This window comes from Gymnodraco acuticeps, unplaced genomic scaffold, assembly GCF_902827175.1.
Source record: "Gymnodraco acuticeps unplaced genomic scaffold, fGymAcu1.1, whole genome shotgun sequence".
In the NCBI taxonomy this organism is placed as follows: domain Eukaryota; kingdom Metazoa; phylum Chordata; class Actinopteri; order Perciformes; family Bathydraconidae; genus Gymnodraco; species Gymnodraco acuticeps.
The window spans coordinates 2,052,597-2,065,041 of record NW_022991216.1 but is presented as its reverse complement, the minus strand read 5'-3'; the positions used below and the strand labels follow the sequence as shown (position 1 = coordinate 2,065,041).

The window sequence follows — 12,445 nt, the reverse complement described above, 5'->3', positions numbered from 1 at the left end:
TAGTATCATTGCAGATCATTACTCGTTCACTGCAGTTCACTTCTTCTCAAAGATGCCCGCCTCCCTCCTTTGTCTAGTAGTATAATTCCAAAGTTTAAAACTCAAATGTGTTCAGCAATCAGCAGTTTGTACAGTTGCTGTGTCTAGCTTGGTACTCTAATGTCAAATATATAACTTTTTGAGTGAGTTACTCAGATGAGTACCAGGAGACAGCGTTTGGTACTCACCCCACACGAAGCGTGGGCCTCCTCAGTGTCTCCTTCACTGTCCTCTATTTACACTTCTTGCATGCTAGATGATGAAGATGATGAAGATGCACCTCCCTGTCTCTTTTTAAGCCCCCGATTTGCTTTCTCCAAAACTTGTTGCCAAAACTGTGAAGTCCTTGCATTTCCTGAGGCCAAGTTGAAGGATCAAACACTAAGAATTATTATCACATGACTTGAAGTCCTATCTGATTTCAGATGTGGGAAGTTACTAAGTACACTTATTCAAGTACTCTACTTAAGTACAATTTTGAGATATTTGTACTTTACTTGACTTTGATCTAATTTGTAAAATTAGCTGCACCTTTACCAGCTTTGAGAACACTTTAATGATCAATCATTACAAACATATCATATATATTATTCTGAAATGGACCAATCTGCACAATGACTACTTTTACTTTTGGTACTTTAACTATATTTTGATGAGAATACTTTTCTAATTTTACTTGAGTAACATTTTGAATGCAGGACTTTTATTGTAACAGATTAAAACTCTGGTACTTCTACTTTTACTCAAGTACAAGATCTGAGTACTTCTTCCACCTCTGTCTGATTTCAAACTCTTCCATAACACCCTGAGGAAGTTTGCAACTGTGTGTTTTACTGCACTTTGTTTTAAATCAAACTGCAGCAGCTTGACCACAGAGCGTGAACGTTGTGATCAGCTGATTTGCGCAGTTCTCCAGTGTGTGCGCGGGGCACAGAATGTGCACAGGGGAGTCTCCCACTGCAGCCAGTGGCAGAGGTTTTGGCACAATTCTGTTGTTCATACCGACGTTAACCCTGTCTGTGCACATGGCGACCAACTCTGTCGTCCGGTGATGTAAGCCTCTGCCTCCTGTAAGCTTCACAGGTCCGTCGGTTATGTCCTGCGCGGCTCGGCCAGCTCCAGTTCAATCAGTCACAGAAAGTCCGAAGAGTTTTTGCAGGGAGCGAAACGGCAACGTAGCTGCTTAATGTCTCTTGTAGTCTCCATTGACTGTTGACAAGAAACACGTGTAGACGAAATATGTGTTTTGTTTAGATGTTTTGAGGTACGCAAAGGCGCGTAGTGACACAAGTGACGTTACGCAATTCAGATTTTTGCCGCGCATGCGTACCTGCGTACCAGTTATGTCCACCCCTGCATATAGGCCAAATCTTATCACATTTTGGGATTCAAAGATTTGGTTTCAGGTCCGGTGAACATTTTTGATAATCTTAGTGAAGATACCAAGGTTTGATGAAGTGTTGGAAGTCCACTGATATTGCAAACAACATCTGGGGATGATTGGATAAGCAACTGTAGGAGTTCACAATAAAATGTGTGTGTGAACTTGTGTGAGAGAGAAGAGGAAGATTTGCTTCATAATTGTATTAAAGTCTCACTGCCTCACACTAATATAATTAGTTCCCAATGTTGCCTCCAGTCAAATATTTATTTAAATAATCTAACAGAGTCTCAGTGGTGGAAAGACCCAATGTGTTTCAAATAATTGATCAGGCATATCTGACCCAGTTATACACAATTTTTGTTTGAGGCTTCTTAATTAATGTTTTATGAAATGCAATATATCTTTGAGTGTCCTTTATAAATTCGGCTCACCTAGCCAGAGTCTTCACTGTTGAAAACTCACTGTGACACGTTAGACTGTTTTGTGCTCAAACTTGCAGCTATGTACGGGACATAATGGTCTGATCAACTGGTCTAATCAAGTTGGGTTTTATACAAGTTGTTGATGGTTTGCTCTGTAGCTGTTAGCGGTGATGGCTATCTGACATCTGTGGAGACGTGTATGTTCAGCATCACTCGCATTCCTCCTGGACGTGTCCAGATCTGCTGCTGCCGCACACATCCTCATTCCTTTACTTCTCTGTTTCACAACTCTTTCACACTAAAAAGATAACAGATGAGTTCAGTAAACAGGGAAAGGATGGGGATATCAGCAATGGAATGGACTCGTTGCTGAATTCATGGAGGAATGGGTCATCGTGTGCAAAGTTAAAGCCGTTAATTAGTAACTTTATTAAAAATAACTTTGTCATATCTGCTAAAACTGTCAGTATATCCTGACAGAAATACGTGAGACGGGGTATCAGTAAAAACAACTAAATCATGTTCCTCTGCCTCCCCCAGTACTCCTAATAATTTGATCTTGAGCTGAGAAATCTCCAGAACTCTAATCTAACTAGGAAGCTCATCAAATGTTAATCAAGTCTCTCCATTGCTTATTTCCCCCCTCCGTTGTTTCAGAACCATATTTTAGTTTCCTGTTTAGATGTTAAATGAGAGAGAAGGTGATGTTAGATGTTAAAAACAGTAAGGCTCAAACTAAGCTCTGCCCACTCTGCTGCAGGCAAACACTAGGAGCATTTGGGGAGGACACATTATTTATCTAACACACTACTGTCAGGATATAGTGACGGTTTATTTCATTTAATAAAGTTACCTTTAATATGATGCAACCTCAATATCTTCTTTTTGCACCTTCTGATACAACATATACCTTTGATCTCTGACTACGCCAGCACATGATGAATGTTTTAGACACCGTAGGCAAACTAGGTTCTAGTTTGTCATGGTGAAATATGTTTCACCCACATCAAAACGTTCTCTTGCATCAGTCCATGTCCATTGGAAGACCCAAGATTCTTCCTCTTGCTCAACACTCAAAGCTCTACCTTTGATTCAGTGTAGTTCAGTTTTGCTATCGATCTTCTTACGTAACTCTCGGCAAGAAAGCAATCGGTGTATTTAACAAATTGTCAACCAATTGAAATTGGTCTTTTATTTGGAAACATTTCTGTGTCTGTTTGCAGAGTCTCCTCCAGAGAGGTCAGGACGCAGACGCAGCATGCCCGGCAGCTCCTCAGACAAGAACCCCCCCACCATGGAGGCTACGTCCACTGCTGCCACGCCTTTCAGAGTCACCGTGAGTACTGTGAGTGTGTTTCTGTGTATCGTCCCTGTCTTCTGTGCTAATGAAATATGATTTCTATAGCCCCAAATCATCACAGAAGTTATATAGGTGGATGTGCATATAAACAGATATGTATAAAGGTTAATCAATACATTTAAATGTGCAGGCAGCAGTGTGGGTGAATGTTTAGTGCAGGTTATTTTAGATTGGTTACATGGTTACCTCTTGAAAGATTGTCAGCGGCACTTTGTGCTGTGCCAAGCATGCCTCTGACTTTTCTCCTCCTTACTTTGCCTTAAGAAGCTCTTAGCTGTCCATCAGTGTGTACAGAAGGCTGCTCTGGTGTCCAGATGGACTCGTGCCAATTTGAAACAAATTGACTTCAAATGTTGGAATGGGGCCTTTGATGTTTGGCGCATACACATCACACATCTACACATCTTGGGTTTATGTTCAGCACACCATCCTCTGCTGCCTTTTTACTTCCTGTGTGATTTTCCATTGCATTTCACACTGAATAACTTGTACACACTCCCAAACCTGCACGCACAACACATTCACTCACTTAGAGGACAACTACACACACAAAAACAGACACTCTCACACAGAGCAGTCTTCATCTGGCTCTAAATCAAATCCGGCATGCTTGCTGCCATGTTTAATTCAATAGATAAACAGCCAGTTAATGAAGCAAAAAAAAAAGATCCGCTGTGAGTCATCAATTTCCAGCTAATTAGCAATTAGCAGTGCACATTTCCATTAATAAATAACGAGTGGGGAGATGACGACCCGGAGGTGAACTGTAAACAGTGGATGTTGGGCCAGAAGGGCCAAAAGCACTCTGCGCTTTCAGCCTTTGTGAAGCTCTAGTACACTAATGGGCCATGTTGAGTGTTAAAAGGCATTGCAATATTTCTGAAAGGTTGTCATTTCTTTCTTCTTTTCTATCAGCCATCTTCAGCACTCAGTTTATTAAGAGGCAGTCTCAACAACAAAAACCAAACATTGGGATGCCTCTAAGGAAAGTAAAAGCTCACAGTGAATAAGTTAACAACTAGGCGAGACCCGCTGGTGTTGGACCACCTGCAGAGTGGGAATAAAGTGTGTCACGAAATAATTTTAGAAGGTGCAAATATAAAATCACCTCAGCTTGATGAGGCAGAGATTGCCAAACTCTCATTGGTCTAGATAAAACAGTGAAGATAGCGTTGCAAGGGAAGTGTGTGCATGTATGGATGTGTTTGCTCTTGTCTTGTGAATGTGAATTGAGTCATTGAACTGTTTTACTTTGATATGAACAGGAATCAACGAGGTATAGAAGGTGAATAAAAAAGCCTGCAGGAGACAGAAAGGGTCAATAGTGGAGGCTAAATATTGATTAAGTGTCTCATGCAGTACTCTCTGAGGAAGAGAGAGAGAGAGGCACTGCAGCAAAGTCATCCAGTCCCAATCACATGACCACTACATTTACTCTGATGGCTTATTGCTAAGCAGCAGTGAGTGTTTGCAGATAAAAAAACCCTTCCCCAGACAGTGTTTGACCCTTTCCTGCACTTTTTTCCTCATACTGCCCCCTTCTGGTCTCTAGAGGCAGCACAGCGACCAGGCAACTTTTTAAATGAACTTTTATTAAAGATATGTAAATGTTCTGCTTGAATGAATACATTTTAAGGATAGGTAAGGGAGGTGTAGATAGATCAAATACTCATTGAAAGGGGCGGCTGTGTCTCAGGGGAAATTGGGGTCTACCAATGGTCGAAGAGGTATTCTGAGCTTATTCTAAAGTGAAAGTAATAATACCACAGTGTAGAAATATTCTGTTCGAGTAAAAGTCCTGCTTTCAAGATTCTACTCAAGTAAAAGTACAAGTATTAGCAGCAAAATATACACAAGTACCAAATCTAAAAGTACTTTTAAGTAGCCAATTTCAGAATAATATGTATTTTATTATTGGATTATAATTAATGATCCATTAATGCGTTGGATAATTAATTTTGCAGCTGCAAAAGAGACACATTAACTTGTATTACTGCCCATGATCTCCATCCATAATAGACACCGTAATTCATTAATTACTTTGGTTTTTGTATAAATAATATGAACCTACAAAAGTACATTTTAACTGATCTTGTAAAAAAATGCATAATAGGGCTTATTTACCAGCAGTACTTGAGTAAATGTACTTAATTACTTTACACCACTAGTGTCTACCCATCAGAGGGTCAGTGGTTAGTCAACCCCAAAAATTGCTGTTGAAAAAATGGCATGTCTAAATTTTTTAAGTATATCTAAGTCGCTTTGGATAAAGGTGTTAGTTAAATGACATGGAATATCAAAAATAAACACGTGTAGTATATAGACACAATAGATAAAGTATGTAGATGGATACGGTTCAGTCATGGTGGCACACACACATGTGGGCAGGCAGTCGACGGGTTTCTTCTCGCTTCTCACTTTTCTCCCTTCAGTGAAAAGAGTTGCGGTGACATCTAAAGTACCCCTCCTAGGCCTTGAGCTAAATCTGTCAAAATGCTTTTCTCTCATGTTTTTTGAAGAGACTGGGTTGAATGTGTGCACTCACAATTGAAAGCCACGTTCACACTCACACAGAAGCCCAGCCTGGAACACTTCTCCAAAACAATTTTCTCCCCAGTAGGCATTGGAGAAAACTAAAACCTCCCCAAAGCCTTATCTTCCACAGCCAATTCAGAAATATTAGGAAAGTGCATACATCAAGTACACAAAGTTGCTACTTGCTAGTTTCTCTTATTCAGTGGCTGTTTAAAGAGCGGACAAACAAACCTTATCTCAGTCCGTCACGTCCTCGTCCCGCTGATTGGCTGGATTGATTCTCAATTGTGCCTTAGCTCCTTGTCCAATCTCTCCCTGACTTTATTCCCCCCCACACCGCCCCTCTCCTCTCAGATACTAGCAGGGGGTCTAATTGGACAGGTATGTCTCTTGTTTTCATCAAGTTGTGCTAGAGGAGGACAGAGAGGTTGATGTAGCAGCAGGGAACACCCCGCTGATTGTCCAGGCACAGATTCTATCACAGCCCATTAGGGAAGCCGGGAATTGCCAAGCCAAGGGAATAGAAGGAACTTGTTGCATTTGCTTTAATTTCATGAAAAAAAGCACAGCAATGAAATGGAGTTGTCCTCTCAGTGCTCAGTTAATGGGCTTGGACAGGCTGAGATTACAATCAAGTATGCAAGCCTGTTCTGCACTCTCACAAATACACAGATCGGCACTGTAAACACGGTGACATAGTAAACACTGAGACTCTATTTCCACTACCATGAAATTCCATTTAGACTTATCGAGGGTTGGCGCAAACCAGCCCCTCCTCCCCTTGGAGGATGCATGTTGAGTCAGATGAATCCATCCCCTCCTTCAGCTAATTAGCTGTCAACCGTGGAAATGTGGAATTATTAAAGAGCTCATTGAAATGCATGCTAATAAGTGGCACTGTGTTGGACCCCTGTCAGGTTGCACTGGCTGTAATAGCCTTAACATGTCTCTGTGTAAAATGCAAACTGAAATGTAAATCGAGAGACATTAGAGCAAAACCAATGTATGTTAGACTAACTGGAAACATTTATCCAAGGGGTCTGTATTCATGTCCTGGAGTCAATCATTGACATTACTATTATTTAACCAAGCTCACAGGGATATTGTATTCCCATAAGTCGATTTTACACATTTCTTTAGAATACAATAGAACAGTGATGTGACATATTACATCTCATTAGATGCCATTTGTGTATGTTAGCAGTTACTGGCCTTGTCAGCTGTAAGAACTCATCGAATACAGCAAGACGTAATGTGGAGACATCAAGGTGTTAACACTGTGTTTTCACAGTGGTGGAAGGAGCACTCAGATATAGTAACACAACTAAAGTGTTAGTGTTGGGATCAAAATACAATTAAAGTACCAAAACCCAAAGTACTCATCATCTGTAATGGACCATTGCAAAACAATATATATTCAATTAGTGGAATATGATTATTGTTGCATTAAGCTGTCTATCAGGAATGGTAGAATTGTAGAATCTTTTTTCTTTGTTCTCCTCTTCTCTCAATTAACTGTCATTGGGATTGGGGAAACGTGTGGAAATCGTTTTTCGCAAGGACACATTAAGAGGATTTTCCAGGATCGAACTGGTTCATTTGTATTTTGTTATATTTACCAGTGTCTTTGCTTCCGGCAACAAAGAATGACGTAACGGACCACACCAACAAAGAAGGTAGTGGAGGGGGTCTGACAAAACAGTAACATACAGTTTAAAATACAACCTTCTTCCTCCACTTTTATTTTGACAGTTAAGATATCACCATGTACACTCCTCCTCCGATCGTTCTTTTTTGATTTGTCTTGTTTTTTTATGGCAATATATTGTTTGACATGTAAATGATCGGATGGAACATACCATGATGACATTTGGGATGCGGATTTCTATCTACCCGTCCCCTGTTAAGGAGGAACATTATGAAGAAATGTATTTATTTTCAATGAGAACTGAGGATGCCAACACAAAGAGGACATTTCGTTAGATCTGAGATGTACATTTCTCTGACGTTTGTTTCTCTCTGGGCTACAACACATTGGGTAGATGAATTGCCAGGGTCAGAAGACCCTGGTTTGGGTGGGATGTTATATTGTTTTCTTTTTGTGTTTTGCGTTTGTGTTACATTAGTTTTAATGTTAAATAATAAAAGCAGTGACAATCCCTTTTGTGTATGGGGCCAAAATATACAACTTAAATATAATCCCACAGATATGCAGCAGTCACCATGCAAAACATGAACATCTATTCTTGGAATATTAAAGGCTTGGGAAACCCCATAAAAAGGAATAAAGTATTATCTCTTCTTAAAAAAGACAACGCTGATGTGGTCTTCTTACAAGAAACCTTTCTCTCAGATACTGAACATCTTAAATTGAAAAGAGATTGGATAGGTCAGGTGTATTTCTCATCATATAAAACCCATAGTAGAGGGACAGCTATTGTGATAAACAAAACTTGCCCATTCGAATTAGAAAAATTTGTTACGGACCCAAATGGTCGGTTTGTTTTGGTTGTTGGTACTATTTTTGGAACCCCAATCACCTTTTTAAATATCTATGCTATAGATGAACCAATGTTCATGTCAGACATGGTGCTGCTCTTCAATGAAAATTGTAAAGGATTAGGACTGATGGGCGGCGATTTCAACTGCACTCTTAACCCTACATTAGATAAATCTAACCAATCCAAGAGCCACAATCTTAAATCCTCAAAGGTCCTTCAGGGGCTTTGTGCAGAATGCGGCCTTATTGACGTATGGCGTCAACTAAATCAGGATGTCAAAGATTACACTTTCTTTTCAAATGTCCACAACTCTTATTCTAGAATAGATTATTTGTTTATTCCCTCAAAATACATGCATAGGGTAAAAGAATGTAAAATTGATTCCATTAATATTTCAGATCATGCAAGAGTTTATTTAACTATTCACTTGGAGAGTGGAGTTTGTATCCAGGCGCTGGACATTTGATAACTCCTTACTTAGAGACGAAAAATTCAAATGCGAATGTGGATAATTTACTATATAAAAGAAAACAATGACCCCTCTATAGAACCGAATATTATTTGGGAAGCTGCAAAAGCTACTTTAAGAGGACTTATTATCTCATACACATCTTTGAAAAAACGTGAAAAAATGTCAAGAACTTGAAAGAGAAGTAAACAGATGTGAAGTACTTCATAAATCCGCATCGACAGATGAAAACAGGAAACAATTATACACAGCCAGAGCTAAATTAAATATTGACTTAACAAATGAAATCATAACACAAATGAATCTTATCAGACAAAATAATTATGAATTTGGCAATAAACCAAGTAAACTACTTGCCTATCAATTAAAGAAGCAGAAAGGGCTATAAAGATAACTACCACCCAAAACAGATTAACCAGACTTTTTATGAATTTTATAACAAATTATACAAATCTCAAAGTGATTACTCACAAGATGAACTGGACAATTATCTCCATAACATTAATTTACCTACATTATCTGATTTAGATCAAGAGTATCTAAACTCATCAATTACAGAAGTAGACATTTTGGCTGCAATTAAATCTATGCCTAAATAAAAGCGCAGGGCCTGATGGCTTCTCGGCAGAATTGTATAAAGAGTTTTGGACTGAACTTCAACCTATATTTATGTCAATGCTTAACAACTTCTCTCACAACAGAACACTTCCTCAATCAATGAATCTTGCATATATTACTGTACTACATAAAGATGGAAAAGACCCCTTGAATTGTTCTTCATTTAGGCCTATAAGCCTCTTGGATCATGATTATAAGATTATCACCAAATTATTAGCAAAACGACTGGAAATTATTTTACCTTAAACTAATTAGTCCTGATCAAACAGGTTTTGTCAAGGGCAGATATTCTTCTGACAATATAAGGAGACTTTTGAATATTATAAACCATTTGGACCCCGGTCAGAAGCCATCTCTGCTTCTTTCTTTAGATGCCGAGAAGGCTTTTGACAGGGTTGAGTGGAATTTTCTTTTTGCTATCTTGAACAGGTTAAATATGGGCTCTCGGTTCATAGAGTGGGTCAAATCAATTTATAAAAATCCTAAAGCAGCGGTTATTACTAACTGCAGTTCCTCAGATTTTGTTCCACTAACAAGGGGGACAAGACAGGGATGTCCTCCGTCACCTTTGCTTTTTGCAATTGTAATTGAACCACTGGCGTCATGTGTGCGAGACAACATAAGTATTAAAGGAGTGAAGATTAACGATGAACACAACATTTCTCTGTATGCTGACAATATCATTCTTTACTTAACAGACCCAGAATATTCAGTACCACACTTGCGCGACACGATAGAGCAATTTGGAAGATACTCAGGATATACAATTAATTTAAAGAAATCGAATGCTTGTTTCTTAAATGTGACGCCAACAGCACATTTGGAAAAGTCTTGTTCTTTTAATTTGTCACCAGGTGGCTTTAAATACTTAGGAATAAATATAACACCACACCTGGATAATCTGTTTAAAGAGAATTACAATCCACTCATTGACAAAATCAAACAGGATTTATCTAAATGGTCCACATTACCAATATCACTGCGAGGAAGAATCAATGTCATAAAAATGAATATTCTACCGAGATGTATTTTTCTTTTTCAAATGTTACCATGCTATTTATCCGCTGACTATTTTAAATCTCTCAATAGACACATCTCAAAATGTATCTGGTGTAATACAAAAACAAGAATCAAGTTACTTACGGCCCGTCCACACTACAGCTTCAAAAAAAGCTTGGAGCTGGGCGTGTCTGAAGCTCGACCAACAACCAATCACATGAATCTCCCGCCCCTGACACACAAGCAGCGGTTTGATTGGCTAGAGCTTGTACTGGCATACGATTTGATTGGCTGACGCTTCCACCGAAAGCTTCAGAAGCTTCAAAAGTTGAACATTGCTCAACTTTTGCAGCCTGAAACGCCAGGAAAGCTCCGCTCTGCTTCCCACAATGCAGTTCGGCGAAAAGTGACGTCACCCCATTCAAAGTGAATGGGCAGACACGTTGGAAACCGTTTTTGAAGCTGTAGTGTGGACGGGCCGTTACTCTTATGAAACCAGAAACTATGGGTGGTCTTGGTCTTCCCAACTTTCAACACTACTTCTGGTCGGCTCAATTAAGAAATGTACTATCTTGGTCTCTGGGAAGAAAGGATTCACTATGGGTTCAGATAGAAGCCAATACCTTTGACCCGTTGCCAGTGGAAACTCTTATATTTGTTAAAGACTTCAATAAGGTGAAAAATATGGCCAAATGTTTTACAGTGGTCAATACACTTTTAGCCTGGAGGGACTGTACAAAAAAAGTTCATGTTAACTCAGGTATTTCGATCTTTTCTCCTATTTTGAACAATCCTGATTTTAGCAAATATTTGTTGTCAATTAATATAAACAAATGGACCAAATCAGCTATAAAGCAATTGAAACATTTGTTCCACAAAGATATAACATTGAAATCATTTAATGATTTAAGAGCAGAATATGACATTTCAAATAAGGATTTTTTCAGATACCTGCAAATTAGGAACGTGATCCACTCAATTATTAAAAGCAATAAATTGAGATCGGGATTGTTGGAAGAGGAGGAGACATTGATGTCATCGAGCACGATCAAAGGTCAAATTAGAGAATGTAATGCAGTTTTTTCTAAAAGAGCTCAGTCATCCTTTCTAACTTTAAAAAAGATCTGGGGAAAGGACTTAGGGATACAGATAGATGAAACTACTTGGCTGAATATCTGTGAAAGAACACATTTTCCATTCACAAGCAATACAATCAAAGAAGCAAACTTTACATTTCTCAACAAATGTTACCTCACACCCATAAAGATGCATGAAATGTCCAAAGAAAACTCTTCAAAATGTCCGAGATGTAAAGTAAAAGAAGGAACATTTATGCATCTGTTTTGGGAATGTGATCTCTTGAAACATTTCTGGGATTCGATTCATGCGCTCACAAAAGCTGTTTTAGGCATCGAAATGAGCCAAAATCCATGTTTCTTTCCTGTTCAATGACATGCCAAACTTTAAACTGAACCCCAAACATTACAGAATACCAATCACAATAACATATTTTGCCAAGAAATGTATACTTTTACTCTGGAAGAATGAACGTCCTCCAACATTTAAACTTTTCATTGATCAGATAACACATGTTTTACCTCTGGAGAAAATGACATTGGAAAAATATAATCGTGGACATATTTTTCAAGCTCTGTGGTTGCCACTGTTTTCTTATTTGGAAACTACATCTGAGATATGACCAGTGATGGAATGGTGCACTCTGTGGCTATTTTTCCTGACGGCCGGAAATACTAGTTGTGTTGTCATTGTCTATATTGTCGATGTATTGTATAATTAATTGTATAATTATTTGTTTGTTTTACTTTGATGTGGGTTTATTTATTTATTCCTGCCGGAGCACTTTCAGCCACAGACTGAGATCACCGAAGACCACCACACAGCGCCACAGGAGGTCTTTCCTCCCAGTGGCCATCAAACTCTTTAACTCTTCACCCTTAAGTAAAGGGAACTGAGAACTTCCACACCAACACTATGTGCAATATACATATCAATATAATTAACATCATTGCAATGCACTCGCTGCTATATATATATATATATATAACTATGTGCAATATTATATTATATTAGTATTAGTATTATTATTAATAATGCTAT

At 38.7% G+C, this 12,445-nt stretch overlaps 1 protein-coding gene across 16 annotated transcripts in view; it reads left to right on the top strand.

Annotated features, from left to right (window-relative positions):
- LOC117561490 (disabled homolog 2-interacting protein-like) overlaps positions 1-12,445 on the top strand; it is a 232,662-nt gene that overhangs the window by 124,095 nt on the left and 96,122 nt on the right. For 11 of the 16 annotated variants that reach the window (XM_034238951.1, XM_034238947.1, XM_034238950.1 and 8 more), the window contains one exon: positions 3,069-3,190. In XM_034238951.1, coding sequence (XP_034094842.1) covers positions 3,069-3,190 — 122 coding nt within the window. The remainder of the gene's footprint in view (positions 1-3,068; positions 3,191-12,445) is intronic. The other 5 variants (XM_034238949.1, XM_034238948.1, XM_034238959.1 and 2 more) reach the window with 1 other exon arrangement.